The sequence below is a fragment of the Apis florea genome, unplaced genomic scaffold (genome assembly GCF_048593485.1).
Source record: "Apis florea isolate Af1SG1 unplaced genomic scaffold, ASM4859348v1 contig_2492_pilon, whole genome shotgun sequence".
Lineage (NCBI taxonomy): Eukaryota > Metazoa > Arthropoda > Insecta > Hymenoptera > Apidae > Apis > Apis florea.
The window spans coordinates 3,390,261-3,405,482 of record NW_028256593.1 but is presented as its reverse complement, the minus strand read 5'-3'; the positions used below and the strand labels follow the sequence as shown (position 1 = coordinate 3,405,482).

Genomic DNA, 15,222 nt, shown 5'->3' with positions numbered 1-15,222 from the left:
ATAATTCAAAAACAGGTTGCAAATCCGTTCCACCATTTAAGAAACGTCTCGACAATGTTGCTTTTTCGTTGCATGCAAGATGAAATCTTGCATACATTTTTCTTCGTCGACCTAACCTTATTCTGACCACTGTAATATGGAAACTTTTATTACGACGATTATTATATTATTTAGATTAATTTTACTTTTATCAACAACGAATGAAATTTAATAATAATCTTAATAAGAAAAAATTATCGATCGATGATATTTAAAATCTATAGATTGATTCGATATTGTATCAAAGATTATTTCAATATCGAATTGATAAGATTAGCATATGTAAAAAAAATAGATTTGAATTTCTTTCTTTTTCTTTTTTTTTTTTACTTATTTATTTATTTATTTATTTACGTAAGGATAGAATAATAACGATAAATTTAAAAAATTCTTGAGTAAATATTTTTTTTTCTTCGAAAAAAATGAATTCTTTAAATAAAATCGAGCACAAAGTTATTAGGGTTAATAGTTGGAAAATTATTGGGCATGTGACTTCTCAAGATTACGATAATGACGTGAATTCACAATGACAGCGCATGCTTGATATCGACTTGTAGCAGCAACAGTTTCGTAAAACGCAGTCACAGCCGCAGTAGCGACAGCAATAGAGAATCACGATAAACAGAGAGGGAAACAGAAAACACTGGTAAAAATCTCACGAAGATTCTTTAAACGATTTTTCGATTTTCCCCTCACAATTAAATATTATACAAATTACAATTTTCAATTTTTCCATTTTTTAATGTCTCAAATTAAACAATCATTTATTATTAATTCGTTCATTTCTTCTTTATATTCTTAATCATGAATCTTTATAAATACTATAATTGCATTCTTCTATTCTTACATTCTTATTATCTCAATTATTCTTTTAAATTAAACTAATAAATTATTTTAAATCCACTTTTTTCTATTTGCAATTTTAAATTTCCCAATTCAAAATGTTTTTTTAAGAGAATTTAAGAAAAATTAAATTTTCAAAACAGATTATCGATTTAATTCAAAAAAATTGTTGCAAAGCAAATTAACACTTTTCACTTATGGCGTAGATTTAAAATAATGCCACGTTATTCAGACCAAACGTCGTAAAGTTCCACGCCCTCGTTAGCACACACATTCTAAACGATTTAATTAAGACCGCTCGAGGAATGGAGGCATTCGTGAAAAAGGAGCAAAATTCCACTCATTTTTAATTATCCTGAAAATATTCCTGGGCTTGTAACATTACGTATTAGAAACGTTCAAAAAAACATGGGACACGTCCGTGGAAAAAAAAAGGAAAAAGAATAATAAAAAGAAGCGCCATCGGCGTTCGCACGATGGGCGCAGTCGCGCCGAAATTCTATCGCCAGTCCAGCATTGACCGTCGTCCGTGTTCGCATTTTTTCTGGTTTTCCGCTCGAGAAAACAGCCTTGGAACGATAAATACATCTACAAGAAACGAACAAACGACGTAGAAAAATTTTAAATAAGTCGATAAAAGAGAAATATCTGATATACTCGGAATCTTTTCTCTCTCTCTCTCTCTCTCTCTCTCTCTCTCTCTCTCTCCGTTTTCTCCTACGTTCGTCCAAACGGAAATTTTATTTTATCAATTTCAATTCATCGATTTTAAAATAAACAGATAGGAATTAATAAAACTCGTAAGATTGTATTTTTTTCTTCATAGAAGGAAGTCAATTTGATTTGTTTCTTTCTTTCTTTTTTTTTTTTTGAAAAGTAATAATTTTGTATTATTTCGATGATGGATATTTGAATGGTCGTAAACTAAAATTGTTTACCTTAGTGTTTCGTGGTTATGTTAAAGTGATAGTGGTCCGTTTGGACAACGCATTGAATTAGAGACGCCGCTTGTTGCATTCGTGATATCGTAAACAATTGGAGATGCTCAAGTGGGTGGCACTCTGCACGCCACCCTTCCGTTCTGCGGCATGAATTCCGTGATGGAGGAATTTTGGAACGCTTCCAGGAGGTAGCTATTTGATTGTTTAGAAGTAGAATTGTCGTCGTCTTCGATTATTTTAATTTATCAATCTTTTTCTATCGTATCATTTTTAAATTTTGTGGATTCAGAATTTTGACGAATTACGATAGAAAAATTTCGAAAACTTTTTATTTTATATCAAGATTTAAGCAACACAATATTATAACAAGAAATTGTCCTCTACGACCGTGCAATTTACTCGAAATAAAGTTACAGTGGATCAGAATACAATTATAATTTCGTCGACTTTAATTATTAAAAAAAAATATCGATTTTGATTGAAAATGATTTCTCCATCGGCTCGTTTACTCACTTGACTGCTTACCTCTATCGTCCAACTCCCACTTTCGGAAAGTGCACCGCAAATATTCATCAATAAACGCGGCAAACTTGATCAACCGCTTGTTGCATGCATCTCGAGTGGGCTTAAATGCAGTTTGATGCTCCATGCTATAGCTCTTCCTTTTTTAAATAGCGCAACATTAAGGATATTATAAACAATTTTTAATAATCTGACAATATTTGTACTATTCTGATACGACAAAGAAACGCAATTTATTCTTAAATTGTACTTTTACGAAGAAGGAATCTTATTTATATTCGCTGAATACAACACTTTTTATTATTATTATTTTTAATAATAGAATTGATTTCACAATTTTTATCTTCCAAATTTTTTTTTTTTTTCCAATATCATTCTTATGGAAATCGATACTTTAAAACGAGTGAATAAAAAAAAAAGCGATATTACATAATATAATACGTTTAATTTCCGATATTCCAAAATTTTTATTCCTATCCAGACTTTATCTTCGCGATATTTTTTTCAATATCCCTGCGAGAAATGGTCTCGAAGGGGAATAAATAAATAAAAAAAAAAAAAAAAAAAAAACAAAAAAAGAAATCAAACGAAAGATTCGAGAGATTTGATAATAAGCTGTTAAAACCCGAGCTATTAAAATAACCATACACCGTATCACATGAATTGATATAAACTAGATTTATTAATAGAAAAACGGAGACATCGATCGATGCTAAGCCCGTACGTGCGGTTCATCTTCGTTTTACAACCAGCTTCAAATCAATCGCATTAAATCAATTAAACTGGCCAATTGAATTAAAAACAATCAAAATTTGTGTATAATCACTGTTGTCGTAAAAATCGTCGCACGTAAGTATCGATAAAAATTAAGAAAAAAAAAAAAAAAAAAGAAAAGAAAAATATTAGATATTAAAAATTTGCCAATTGACCAAGACTCGAACACTCGTTCGTGCAGATTTAACTGTATATTTTCAGTGTTCGGTGTCTGGAGAAAGAAATCTACAAGGAATAAAAAAGAAAGAAGAATTCGAAAAGGCGAAAATGGCTCGGACAATGGGGCGGGAAGGGGGATGGAACGTCGAGGAGGGTGAATTTGTGCAGTGAGCGAACGACCATGTCGATGTACGCACCCCTCTGATCAACGAACTGTGTCACCCCCGGGTAAAACGGTTGAAGATGCTCGAGGAACATTAACACGTCACGTCCCGTACGTGCACGCGTTACATTTTGAATTATCGAATGGAGAAGTCGCCAGAATTGGTGGAATAATAATAAATTGCAAATTTCAGATTTTCATCACATTTTCTATCAGCTGCATATTGGAAACTCACTTTTTCCTAACGTGTTGCCATTTAAAATCCCATTCTTCGAACTCCTCCTCTTAAGAATTGAATATTTCTCTTGGTAATTGATAAGATCGTTGAGAAAATTCAATTCTCGAGGGATGTAATTTTTTACAAGGGCGATATAAAAACACGGGTATAATATTTTGCTAATAAAACTAACTGAACGAATAAACAACAAAACGAGAAAAAAACTGATAAAAGATCTGATGAAGATAAATTTCTCATTCGAGAAAGCTTGAAATTAATTAATGCTTCGATAAAAGAATTACCAATTGAAATTAAAAAAACACACGTGATAAATAAACGCGGGAAATGATAAAAGATCGTGCAAATTTCAGAGAAAAAGCGATGATCTGTTCAAAACCCCCACCCCGGTGGCCTGACTCGAATTGTAAACAAAATCGGGGGTTGAGGGTGAGGAAGAGGGCGAGTGGAGGGGGCAGGGAGAACGGAGGTGGTAGGTGTCGGTGGTATACTCGCCAGTAGCACGGCGGTCACAGATCCTTTCGGAACAGAGAAAAGCTGGCCGACCTCTTCATCTTTCAAAACCTCCGCGTCTCTTCGTAACGACGATGGATCGGCGCACGATCCTCCATTCCTTCTTCGCGAATCTATGAAATCGATGAAGTGAAGATCGATTTCGTCGTTTCTCCGCAATTTTTTTTTTTTTCTTTTTGTTTCCAATCGACGTAACGAAGAAGAAAAATCGTATCGAATTAAAATCGTGGATGAAAAATTCTCGATCGAGTGACTGTTGTCCTTTTCGAACGTGTTGAATAAGAAAATCGGGAAAGAAAGAAAGCGGGGGGGAAAAAAAGAAGGAAAAAGAAAGAAAGATTCTTCGGAAGGGTTTCAAGGTGTTTATCGAGGATCGATGGTCGATTGGCTGCTGTGGATCGAGTGCAGCCGCGATGCCAGCATTGCATCGGTCGTTGACACAGTTCCCCGCTTGAAATTCGGCCCAGTGTCTAGCTGCTCCAGTTGATCCAGGGATTTTGAATATCACGGGTTGGGAAAGGATGAAGGCTGAAAGCAACAACGGATACTTGAAGACGAGCGTAATCGTGGAGCAGAACGAGATATCGCTTGGTTCCGGTCAGGAGACACCTGCCACCAGTCCTCTCCAGGTGAGGGATCTCGTTACACTCTTAGCCTCCAATTATGTTAATCTCACTTTGTTATTTATTATTCGTTTCGTGTTTACTCTTATTTTTCTAAATTTTGTTTTAAGTCATTTATGCACTTTTTGCGAAGATCGCGTTACGATGAATGTCGAAGAGAAAGAGTTCAAATTCAATTTCAAATTAAACTATTCACTCGATTCAAAAATAAGAATTATCTCTCAAACTTCTTTCATATATTTTATATACGAATCCTAAAAAGAAAGAAAAATAATGTGACGGTTTACTTAAAAAAAAAAAAAAAAAGATGTTACACGACGTCATATGTAGAAGATACACTATTTCGTAACTGGTGGTTGTAAGACACTCGAAACTCCGTTGTGACGACAGGTGACTTATGGCCCCCGTGGAAGCACAACGACCACGGTCCTTCAGCATCCTGGAAACAGGCGGAAGTCGCTAGGAATAACGCGGGCGACGTCAATCAGACGAAGAGGGCCGGCCAACAGGCAGCAATTGCTCGGTGTGCTCGCCGTCACTCTCCTCGCCACTTGCCTTTTTATTCTTCTGCTGTTGGCGTTGAACACGAGCCGCGAATGCGTGCAAGAGCCCCGTAAGTTGAATTAACCCTAAATGATACGATTAGTTCCGATGGGTCTGGGTCTTAATTAAACGACCGACAGTGGATAGCGAGCGTGATACCGCGTCCACTCCAACTTGATTCGAGCATTGGAGTGGGGGCCTAGGTGTCGAAGAATAGCGATACGAGGAACTATTGAGTTGATCCGAAGATTGACGCGGAATTAGAGTGAGTTAGGGTTTGGCCGAGCGCGACAGAGAGCGCGCTAGGGTAGTTGCGGGCGCAGAGCGCGCTAGTGTCGAGTCGTGCGGACACAGTCGGGGAGTAGAATGGTTTTACAAGCCGTTGAATCGTAGATTCGAAGATTGATCTGGAATTGAAATGACTTAGTTTTATGTTGGGGTAAATTGGAGGATATTGAAGTTTCAGCCTTTTCGGTGAATTTTTTTTGGGATCAAATTTTAATCGAAATGATGATTCTTGAAATCGAAGTTAAGTAATTGATATTGCCTAAGATGGATAAAAAGTGGGTTTTTTCTTTTTTTGATTAAATATGATAATAAGGGGTATCGATATATATATTAATCTCTCTCAGTTTTCTGTTTCTATATTTAGATAAACTTAATATTTAATAGTAGTTAAATCAGAGATAAATTTAAATGTTAAGATTTGTGTTGATTTAAAGTTTGATCTTTTATCTTTTGATATGGAAATCAAATATGGTAATGTATGTAGATTCATATGTTAAGATATATTAATATATTCCAGAAAAATTAAATTAGGTTCTCGTTGAAAAGCGAGAATTCCGTATTCCCGAGATTTTTATAATGAAATTATTCAATGAAGAGTTAGTGGTAACCGTTTTTCAATATACTGTAAAACTTGATGCATTGTGCGGAAGAGAAGAAAATTTTTAAAAACTTTTATTGGGAAGTTCGTCCATCTTTCTCGCGGAGAAGTCTTTCTAATTTTGCCTGCGGAAACTTTCTTTAAAAGATTTTAATTACAACTTTACGGAATACTTTTAAAGAAACGCGTTGCAGGAAAGAACGCGTTTCAATATGAAATTACTCGAAAAAATATTTGTATCTTTTATAAAGAAGTAAAACTTTATCTCGATCGCAAAAGTTTACTTTTCAGCAAATTAAGTTTACATTTAAATTTGAAACTATTTAACTCTTTAAAATGAACGTAATATTTGCTTGTAAAAAAAAAAAAAAAAATTATGTCGCATAACACATTTTTATTCGTATTTTTTGTTTCGTCATTTTCTTAGCTTAAAATGTTGTTTAATATTTCATATCAAATACATCTGTAAAAATTTCTCGATGAAAATTTCGATATAAGATATAATCAAAGTACTTACTTACGGAGAAAAAGAAAATTACGAAAAAAAGAAAGAAAGAAAGAAAAAAAAAATAGCAAACCGCTTTGAAACTTCGTGTCAGAAACGGGCATCAATCAGCCGAATTGAATCGAGTCGAGGCTATCAAGTTCTGCTCGAAAAGGCCGGTGTTACCTCATTGCTTGTGGCAAAAGAATTAATCATTTTTGTGATATCGGTCGAAGAAAGGAGAAATCTTTGTCTGATGAAATAATTTCGTTTGATAAATAAATTATTATGAATATGCGGATCTCCTCGTGATATTATAAATATGATAAAAATAATTGTATTATTCTATAATTTTTTCATTTCGATGTGATGATTAAAAATCTTTGAAATAATAATAATAAGATATAATGCAAATCATATGTGAGATTTAAGATATTTTTCGAAAAATGATCGATTTGATTTCGTGGAATGATTCTATAATGAATTATTCATTATTGGTTAAGTGAAAAGTCCACGTGGAACACCTTTCGTAACGATAAAAATACGAGCGAGATCATTCTTTTTATTTTCGCATCGCGTGCTGGAAACAGAAACAATAAAGCCATGTTTATCGAACTGGAAAATTGCTTTATTTTATTGTGGTTCGATGTTGCTTCACGGATCTGTGTTAATGACGCAGAAAATTGCTATCTCCTTTTACAATAAACCGTATAAATGTTATACGATTCTGAACGTATTATTCACACTGAACGATCTTCACGTTTTTCGCGTGAAATTTAATTACCATTTAAAAAATGCTTAAGAATCACGGCACGGTTAAAATAGTTGTGTTTTTTTCTTCGTTTCCAGGTCCAAACGTTTGCATGACAGAGGAATGCATCAGAACAGGTAAATTCCAACGTTCGTGTAATAAAATAAATAATGCCTTCTTGCGATCCCTAAGTTGAGAACCACTACACTAGATCCCATTATCCAAGTAACATTCCCTAGTATATTCAAACTATTCAATTTTCAAAATTTTACAAAACACCAATCATATAAATCACAAAAAGTATTCTTCACAAAATTATCCAAATAAAACTTCTCCTAATTCTTTCATAAAATTATTCGATCTCAAAAATGTCCAAAAAGTCCGCCTTTCAAAATTTCACAAAATCCCGATCGATACAAATCGATACGCAAGAAAACCGTTGCAATTTCTTTCACAAAATCGGCAAGAAATCCGCGACGTAAACGCCAATACGTCACGTCTTCTCTCCTAACCTCAATATTTGTCAACGTAATGGCGTAAAACGCCACACGCACATCGAGAGGCAAATATTTCGAAACGAAAAGGGAAGAGAAAAATCGGCGCTCGATGAAATATCGCTCGGCCGATATAGTCGAGCCAAATGGAATTAGATCAGCGAGAACTGATTGGTGGAATTGCGTTGTCCAGCGTGAAACGCGTGCCGCTTCGCACACGTCTGCAAATCGGATTAATCTGCCCCTCTCTCCCCCTCCGGTGTGGAATTGCCTGTTGACCGGCCCGCCATTCGATTTTCATTTGTCACGAAATTCGACCTTCTGACGATACGTGGTCGCCGTTTAATTGCACCGGAAACGCGGCCAATCCCGGAGACCCGTACACGCGGCCCAATCCCCGATTATTTATCCATCCGCAGTGGACGACGTGGACGAGTTGAATTTTTGATCGTCCGTCGTGATTTTCCGGATTTGTCAACGATATCCGAGCGATTGGATTATTATTCAGACGATTCGTTCGTTTTGAACTTGATTATCATCGTGCCTGAATCTGAAATTTTATTTCGATTTAATTTTCATCCTTGCGTCGTATTTGGATGAGGGGAGGAGGGAAGCGGAGAGAGGAGAATTTAAACGAATTCGACTCGTGATCGAATATTATTTGGGAAATGGGGCGTGACTTTTTTTTTTTTTTTTATCTTGAAAAATATTGTATACACCTGCACATGACGATAATCATGTACGTGGTTTTGATAATTTTAACAATATTTAATTAATTAAAATAAAGAGATTTGATTTTGTAGAAAATTTCTAAAAACTTAGAAATTTTTATATATGAATTTGTAATGAATTCGCAAGAAGTTAGACTATACTTTCATTGAGTTACGCACGAATCGCAATATTTTTATACGATAAAAATTGAATTACGATTTGTAGAATGTAAAATGAATGGAGGGTTGAATAACCGAAGAAGTAAGTCGATCCTTCTCCGACAATTAAAATTTCAAATAACACGGGGGTAGTTGAGGTTTCATAATAGGTGTAATTAAATCCCTTTTTTTTTTAATGTTTCATAATTACCATGTCTCTCTAACCGCGGATTGGACGAGGGAACGAAGGGAAAAAATGCAGAAAAGGAAAAAATGGTGCTCGACCTGAATTTAAAATGGCTGAAAAATAACAGCCACTCCGCCGAACACCAGTACTCGAGGAATCTGAGATTGACTTGTTTATTAAATATAATTAGGAAAACGTTTCCTGGCGTGGTTTCCTCTAATTTCGACGTAAACGTTAATTATCATATATGTTGTTTGAATGAAAAAAAAAAAAATGCACATTTTTTTTTATCAAGAAATTGGTAATAAAATGGAATGTAAAATAATAAATTAACATCGAATAATTTTATAATCTCTATTTTGTAGATTTTGATATTTTTTTTTCAATCCAATAATATTCCTTATATATTTTACTCGAGCTCGAGAGAAATTTCACATTTCAAATATCTCTATTATTACTTCGAATATACTATATTTAAAAATAAAGTTAAATCGTATCGTTAATAAAGCGAAACTTTCAGACTCTATTTTCCTTTTTTTTTTTTTTTTTCTTAATAATTATTTTAATAGATAGATGGATAAACTCGATCAAAGTTTGATATCTAGTATGAGATTATCCAAGGATGGTTATTACTCGTTACAAATAGTTTATCGGAGGTGTAATCAATGTTGAGATCACTGCTGCCCTCGTTAAAGCTCTCTCGCTCGATTGGACGACGAAGATACAAAACCCTATCTCGTAAAATTATCCGGTTCGATTAAACGATTCGGATTTACCCCCTTTTAACTTTGTTTTAAAATTGTATTCAAATGTCGAAACAATTCTATTACTTAGAAATTAATTCAATTACTAAATGTTCTAAACTAAAAAGGAAAAAAACTCTGATCGAAAATAATTAAATTTATAAACCATGTCTTCAGAATTATTCGTGTGACTATAATTCTCAAATTTTGTTTCATTACATTACGTTGTACTATTGTACTATCTAAATAAAAATTAATATTTTGCATAGAAATTTAAAATCGTGAAAAATAATGTTTAGTGTGAAACATATGTGAATTACTGTCCCGTTCTAAATGCATAAACGATATAGGTCATAAATCGTGGCACCAACCTGTTGACAGAAAATGAGATTGCGCAGAACAATCTTACAACAGGGTTGATTAGAGTTGATATTATACATCCACGTTCATATTGAATCATCGTCAGATGTATATTTTTCCTTCCTTTTCTTCCTTTTTTCCCCATATTTTCATCTTATTACTTCAGGCGTTCCTCCTCTATTGCCGCCGGTGAAATTCAATTTCCTGCCGATGACAGGATAATTTTATATTCTTGCGTTAAAGGTACTGAGGCCGATATCGGCTTCAGAATTTAATGTCAGCCAATTTGATGTTTGTCAATGTGACCTTAGATGAATGCGTATGAACAATAATTTTTCCCTTGTTCCTCGGGAAAAATTTCACAAAAAGGAAATGGAACGTTTGCCATGAAACCATGGAAATGTTTTATCTTTTACATCATTACCCGATTTTGATTTAAATTTTTGATATTATAAAAAAAAACCGAATGTATAAATTCTTACCTCTTTAATATTCTATTATAATAATCTTCACAAAGTAATTATAACTCGTCGTGTAATTACATCATTATCTTCTATCACTTATAATCACTTATAGTAATATTATATATAATATAATTATACTTGATTAATAGAAAAGATTATAGTTATCCTATAATCACTTATACTCACTGTAATAATAGTAAATAACAGTAATTATAAAATTACATTAAAACCAAATAGCTAGTGGTTTTACGTTTTGATTATGTATTACAATCATTGTTAGTCATGTTATAATATTACCTTCAATTGTTTTCCTCGTATACACACGTATGCTCTTTCATATATAAAATATGCAATAATAATGTCACTTGCACTATAAATATTTGAATCTTCAATACTTGCAATTCTTTTTTTCAGCCGCCAGTTTACTCTCGGCGATGGATCGGACAGCAGCGCCATGCGTGAATTTCTTCCAGTACGCGTGTGGCACGTGGAACCGTCGTCACGTGATCCCAGAGGATCGAAGTTCGATCAGCACGTTCGAAGTGTTGGCCAATCAGTTACAAGTGATTCTGAAACGCATCCTGGAGGAACCGCCGAACAACGAAGACAACAACGCCACCTTGAAAGCGAAGATGTTCTACAATTCTTGCATGGACATCCGTGGGTACAACGAAAATTCTTTTCGAACTTGCATCTTCTCGAAAAATCTTATCACGTGTCATTTTTGATTTCGGCTGAGACAAAAAAAAAAAAAAAAAAAAAGAAAAGAAGGAAAAATGAAGTTTTGAGGTTAAAAAGTGTTCTCTGTTTATTTGTTTTTACAGCTCGTATAAGGGAGATAGGAGATGTACCATTGAGAAAGACATTGGAGTTTCTTGGCGGTTGGCCAGTAGTGGTTGGCCCATCATGGAAGCCACCTCCATATTCCGTCGAGGTTTTGCTAGGTCGATTAAGAGGACAGTACAACGAGGGAGTGTTGTTGGAACAATGGGTCGGTCCAGATGACAAGAACTCCTCAGCCAATATCCTCCAGGTGCGCCGGCAAAGTAAGGCCCCTTGGTCTACAACTGCACAATATAATTGGATTGGATTTCAATGTTACGTTCTTGAAAATTGAAAAGAATATAATAGGATTTTTGTCAGTCATGTGAAAGACTTTTGTCAAAAATTTTCTTATCATATGTAAAAATATAAAAGATGATCAGATGAAACGACGATTCCCAGATATTATGAGTTTACATTAAAAGTAATTTTCAATAGTGTCCAGTTTTGGGTATCACTCAACTATTACGAATTGTTGGTTGGAACTTGGAATTCTACTGTAATAATCTAAATACTAGTATGAAAATTTCAATTGCATTTCCAATTTAAGATAATATCATTTGTTCAATCCACGAGTGAACGAAAAAGAAAAAAAAAAAAAATGACCATTCAACTATTTTCGTCAGCTGGATCAGATGCAAGTAGCGTTGCCAAGTAGAGACTATTATTTGAAGAAGAGCAGCGAGTCTCAACTACACGCGTATCATCGTTACATGACAAACGTTGCTGTGTTGATGGGTGCTAATAGACAGACAGCTGTCGAGGAATTCAATCGCGTGATCAATTTGGAGAAACAATTGGCAAATGTACGGCTATGAAATATTTAATTTAATCGAAACTAATAATAATTTTCAGGAGATATAAAATTCATCGAGCAATGATGAATTAATGAAAAATTTCAGGTGTCGATACCAGAGGATGACAGACACGATACGTCCGCTATTTATCGGAAGTTGACATTGCGCGAATTGCAGCGTGAAATTCCACAGTTGAAGTGGCACGAGTATCTTCAAGAATTCATCAACTCTCCTATAACGGAAGAAGAGCCCATTGTTGCGTATGCCATGCCATATTTCATGCAGATGGGCCGTATCGTAAAAAGAACGGACCGCAGGTAATGGAAAAATACGTTCTCGACTTTTGGAGTCTATGATATTTTACAATTTTTTAATCTTTCAGAAGAAGAGTAACAATTTCCTGAGTATATATCATTTTTACAGAACGTTGCATAATTATATATTGTGGAGATTGGTCATGTCCATAATGCCTCACATGATAGACGAATATCAGCAAAAGAGAGTCGAATTTCGGAAGATACTATTGGGTATACTAAGTGAGAGGGATAGATGGTCTCAATGCGTTGAATGGACGAACAAAAAGCTTGGTATGGCAGTGGGTGCACTTTTCATTCGTGACAACTTCAATCATGAAAGCAAGGTGACTTTTATTCATCATTGATTCATTCTTCATATATAAGTATAATTGAATAAAGAGAAATAAATTGATAAATAGGTTTAAAATTGAACGATAATTTATGAATAAAAAATGGGCAATTTAATTTGTGAAAAGGAAAATTTATGGAAACTTACTTGCTGGTTTTTGATAATTCTGGAGGACACGATTTGTTTTTCAGGAGACGGCACTCGAGATGATTCGTACGATACGAGAGGCGTTTAACGAGTTGCTGGCCGAAAATCATTGGATGGATAATGAAACTAGAGCCGTGGCCAAGAACAAAGCTAACTCAATGAACGAAAGAATTGGATATCCTGAGTTTTTAAAAGATCCTGTTGAACTTTCCAAGGAATACGTAATGGTACTTAATAATGTCACAAAAGAAAAAAAAATTCAAATAATAGTTTCAATAATAATAATTTTCACTTTTTTTTGTTTTTCATTAACAGTTGAATATTACCGAGAATCATTTCCTTGAGAACGTGCTAGCTGTGTTGAGATACGACGCTTATCACAATTTGGAGAAGCTGCGAAAACCGGTTGATAAGGATAAATGGTCAACAGAACCAGCTGTGGTGAATGCCTTCTACAATCCCAATAAAAATGACATTGGTAAATTTAATCTTGTGTTCAAATTGAATTGAATTTTAATTTCCTATATTAATATTTTTACTTTATTTTAGTTTTTCCAGCTGGAATCCTTCAGCCACTCTTCTATTCCCAGCACTTTCCAAAGTCGTTGAACTATGGTGGAATAGGTGTGGTGATTGGCCATGAGATTACTCACGGTTTTGATGACAAAGGACGTCAGTTTGATAAGGATGGAAACATGATGCAATGGTGGAACAATGCCACTGTAAAAGCTTTTAGGGAAAGGGCTCAATGTATCGTGGATCAATACTCAAGGTACAAATTGCAAGAGGTTGATTTGTACATCAATGGAAAGATGACTCAAGGAGAGAATATTGCTGATAACGGAGGACTCAAACAATCATTTCGGGTAATATTATGTATTTAATGTTTGCAATGAACGATCATCAATCTTACCTTGAGATATATTGTCAATTACGGAAATCGTTATTGTTTAGGCATATAAGAAATGGGTGTCGATACATGGCGAAGAACCATTACTTCCTGGTGTAAATCTCACTCATGATCAGCTATTCTTTTTAAACTACGCTCAAATATGGTGTGGATCCATGAGACCAGAAGATGCATTGACAAAAATACGAAGTAGCGTTCATTCACCAGGCCCAATAAGAGTTCTGGGTCCTTTATCCAATAGCGAAGACTTTGCCAGGGCCTATGATTGTCCTCCAGGCTCACCAATGAATCCAATTCAAAAGTGTAATGTTTGGTGAGTTCATTTAATTTGTAAGATACTTAACTGTTTAGATTAAACAATCAAACATCTAAATCTAAAATGTTTTAATAATATTTATCGATCATTCTTTTGTAATGATTGCAGGTAATGCAGAATTCTTTGAAAGAAAAAGAATAAACAAAAAAATATTTGGATACTTGTGATGGTATTTAATGCCACAGTTATATTTCGTGCCATAAGATTTTAATCATCTTATCTAGTGACCACGATGAAAAACCATGAAAGATCAGTATTATTTTATCGTGGTTTACTTTGTGGTATGAATATTCTATACATCGTTCAACATATTAACTGAATCTTAAACAAAAGATGATCAGAATCTGTAGATTTATGATCTTGTCGATGAATGCATTTTATAGAATGATTTAAATTCAATCTAATATTCAATATTAAAAATTCAATATTAATATTTCATTAATCAAAGTCGTATCTATGTTTCAAGTGAATTATTTTCTTCACTACTTCCGATGATTCGACTTGCTGATCGATGTATATTGAAGGGAGGATTTTATTTCACAGTGTATACATGCGTGTGTATGAAAAAGTGCGCCTGCTAAATAAAAATCATGGAGAAGAAAAGTTGACCACAGTGTCAGCCTAAAATTCCATGGATAAAAGCTACATAAAAGATGTATATAAAAGATATGTTTTAATCATGTATGTAATCCTAATTCTGTGTGATTCATCTCGTCGTAGACGAGTCTAAAATAAATTTTTCGATCAAATGAAAGAAAAAAAAAAATAAAAAAAAGTATCATATTTATTACTTCTTCCTATTTTCCTCCCTATTATTTCTTTATAATTATTAATAATTGTAGAATTACTAATCATAGTTGATCAATTAATATTTTTAGTAGATTGAATTTTGTAAAAAGCATATATCAAGTATAGATTCTTGATCAAGTTATTATAAACGTACCTTAAAATCGAATATAGTATAGCAGTAGAGTATACAAAATCTACTTTAG

At 34.0% G+C, this 15,222-nt stretch overlaps 1 protein-coding gene across 8 annotated transcripts; it reads left to right on the top strand.

Moving 5' to 3' along the window:
• The first annotated feature begins 594 nt into the window (after nt 1-594).
• On the top strand, nt 595-15,006 carry LOC100871933 (neprilysin-1). Of its 8 annotated transcripts, none has more exons than XM_086906214.1 (15): nt 619-685; nt 3,035-3,194; nt 3,321-4,818; nt 5,203-5,425; nt 7,575-7,613; nt 11,008-11,253; nt 11,418-11,626; nt 12,042-12,221; nt 12,318-12,529; nt 12,636-12,852; nt 13,049-13,231; nt 13,320-13,482; nt 13,554-13,870; nt 13,959-14,227; nt 14,339-15,006. In XM_086906214.1, the coding sequence occupies exons 3-15, from the start codon at nt 4,711-4,713 to the stop codon at nt 14,340-14,342; spliced, it is 2,370 nt and encodes a 789-aa protein (XP_086762340.1). In that variant the 5' UTR covers nt 619-685; nt 3,035-3,194; nt 3,321-4,710; the 3' UTR covers nt 14,343-15,006. The 8 variants fall into 8 exon arrangements, with proteins under 8 accessions (XP_086762342.1, XP_086762340.1, XP_086762346.1 ...); XM_086906217.1 differs by lacking the exon at nt 619-685 and having other exon boundaries at nt 2,915-3,194; nt 3,321-3,552; nt 4,030-4,818; XM_086906215.1 differs by lacking the exon at nt 619-685 and having other exon boundaries at nt 2,915-3,194; nt 3,321-3,552; nt 3,635-4,818.
• The last annotated feature ends 216 nt before the right edge of the window (nt 15,007-15,222 follow it).

Excerpts from the sequence above, each read along its gene's own strand:
- LOC100871933 (XM_086906220.1), top strand. The coding sequence starts at position 4,711 with ATGAAGGCTGAAAGCAACAACGGATACTTGAAGACGAGCGTAATCGTG. Across the intron at positions 11,696-12,041 it reads GGATTGGATTTCAATGTTAC|CTGGATCAGATGCAAGTAGC; the intron begins GTTCTTGAAAAT and ends TATTTTCGTCAG. Across the intron at positions 12,530-12,635 it reads GTAAAAAGAACGGACCGCAG|AACGTTGCATAATTATATAT; the intron begins GTAATGGAAAAA and ends TCATTTTTACAG.